Source organism: Fomitiporia mediterranea (assembly GCF_000271605.1).
Source record: "Fomitiporia mediterranea MF3/22 unplaced genomic scaffold FOMMEscaffold_969, whole genome shotgun sequence".
Classification (NCBI taxonomy): domain Eukaryota; kingdom Fungi; phylum Basidiomycota; class Agaricomycetes; order Hymenochaetales; family Hymenochaetaceae; genus Fomitiporia; species Fomitiporia mediterranea.
This window is the reverse complement of record NW_006761354.1, coordinates 1-2,491: the sequence shown is the minus strand read 5'-3', so window position 1 is coordinate 2,491 and position 2,491 is coordinate 1. Positions and strand designations below refer to the sequence as shown.

At 42.1% G+C, this 2,491-nt stretch overlaps 1 protein-coding gene across 1 annotated transcript; it reads right to left on the bottom strand.

Annotated features, from left to right (window-relative positions):
- Positions 1–752: 752 nt before the first annotated feature.
- Positions 753–1,274, bottom strand: FOMMEDRAFT_163784 (uncharacterized protein; the record flags this gene model as incomplete). The annotated part of the gene is made up of 2 exons (XM_007272318.1): positions 753–1,187; positions 1,242–1,274. 2 exons carry the CDS (start codon positions 1,272–1,274, stop codon positions 753–755), a joined length of 468 nt encoding a protein of 155 aa, XP_007272380.1.
- Positions 1,275–2,491: the final 1,217 nt, after the last annotated feature.

The window sequence follows — 2,491 nt, the reverse complement described above, 5'->3', positions numbered from 1 at the left end:
GGTCCAGTTGGGTCCAACAGGGGTCCAGTCCACAGTCCAGCGTTTGACAAAATTTCCGGACTGCTTTGGACTGCCTGGACCCTGGACCAGACTGTGGACTGTTTATATTGTAGATACTACTTCTTTAAGGCATACAAATGGACTGTACAGAGCCTAATAGATGTGAACTACTCTTACATATATTGTATAGTGCATTGTATACCCTTTAAGCATACAAATAGACTATACTGTGTCTTACAGATGTAAACAGCAGTTTACATTGACTGTGGGAACTGATTTCTATTACACTAGTACTTCTTCTGTTTTACACTTAGTATAATACAAATAATAAAAGTAATTGTATTCTGATACATATAAGCTTACATATATTCAGAAACATATTATTATAGTACTTAATAGTATATCTATCTCATATAATATGTTAATAAGACAGAATTATTTTAATATATATTATATAATTGGTCCAGAGGTCCGGACCGGGTTCGGACCTGGACTGGACCGCTGGTCCGGTCCATAAGAGGTCCAGCTGGGTCCGGTCCGAGGTCCAGGATTTCATAAGAAATCGGTCCTGGTCCGGTTCACGGTCCAGCAAAAACCTGTCTGGACCGGACCTGGACCGGACCGCGGCAACTATAGTTGCAATGCCCGCCGAGCCTCAATGATGCCACCGAACTGACTACACTGTCCTTCAACATAAAGCATAATAACCTGTACAATAGTTGCTCATCCCTCTCCTCCCAACTTTTTGTCTTTCATTCCTCCCATCCCTCCCGCTCCTTGCTCCGCCGCTTGCGTTGCCTCTCCTCCGTTGTCCTTCTTGTTTTACGCTCGCTTTCCTTTTTGCATTCGAATTCACGCATCCGCATTGTTGACCAACGCTGAACAACTTCTTCAATAATTCCATGCATTCTTCCCGCTCTGCAGCGCAAGCAGCAATCGACGAGCACACGCTCGCGACAATGTCCATGTACAACCACTCCCAAGGTGCAATCCTCTCCCCGACCCCCGCGCGCACTCTCCTTCCCCCACCCACCATTCCATGCTTGACAACACCTTGATGGACTCACGCTGCGTGCATTTACAATCCCCAGTGCTGTCCATGACACCATTTCGAATAACGGAAGCAGCGGCCACTGCTCACACCTGTCCAAGTTGAGTCCGTCAACACCTTCCACTTTGCCATCTCCCTTCGTTCCAGAACGTCCCAGAGATACGCCCTTACAATCCACGACTCAGCTCACTGCACCTCCCATTGAACGCCAGAGCCAGAGCATACGGCGTGCACTCAGACACGGCTTCACCTGTTGCTCAAATCAGTTTGTTCAATGCTCCGGACCTCAACCCCGGTGCACCACTCACACTTGCTGCACACTGTTGCGGTGAGTCTATCTCTTCACTTCAATTATCTGTATGCGCTAACACTTCCGTCCCTCATGCCCAGTCAATCTCACAACTTGTCACACAAGCACAACCTCAACCTCTGCAATTGACACGGCCTCACAACCCGCACGCACCGTAATTCAACTTTCAGGGACCGAGCAACAACCAAGGTGTGGTGACAAAGACTACATCAAACAGCCCGAGAATGCATTTGTTCTCTTCCACCGATGCCAGTATGTACTGCTCTCTCTAATTAGCGTAGATAATATATTTGTATTAAATATTTTAATATAATTAAAATTTATTATATTAATAATGAAGATTTATAACGAATTGTGAGCCTTGCAAACAGTTACAATGTTTGCTATATCTAATAAGTATGGTACAATCTTCTCATTTTTGAGATCAAATATAAGTACTTCTACTTATTGTAAAGGATCACAACCCTTATGTACCTTTATAAAACAACAAACCTTTTAAGTCTTATAATACATATAATTCATTTTACCTATTGTAAAGGACAACATCCTTTCATAAGTTTATAATATTAACAAACTTTTTGAACATTAATAAACCTTTTTAACCTTATAATGACTTGTATTATTTTTGCAAAATCTGAGATCAATTCTAACTACTTTTACACTTTTTACATATTTCACACATTTTATACCATTACAATGTAATACAAGAGTCAAGACTTTTTCGTGATGCTGTGATAGTAAGGTTCATAATGATATATTCCATTCAAACTGGAGGTGGGCAAAGGATCACAAAGGCAGAGATATTAGGCAGACGTTTGAGCAAAGAGGAGAACTTGGCAAAGGGACTTATGGTATTGCTTGGGTGTGCTATAAGACTATTACTGTTTACTTGGTGCTTGAGAAATATGGTACCTTGACACTGACTCTACCTACTTGGTACTGTAGGTCATAGTGTGAAGTGACCTTGAGAAAGGTACGACACAAGAATTTGTTGCCAAAGTTGTCAACAAGAAATACAATTCTGGAGGGCAAGTGTGGGGCCCATCAGCCCAGAAAGATATTGAAAATAATCTGAAGAATGAAGCACGTTTGTTGTTAAGATGAGACTACACAAGAGTATGTCTCAGATG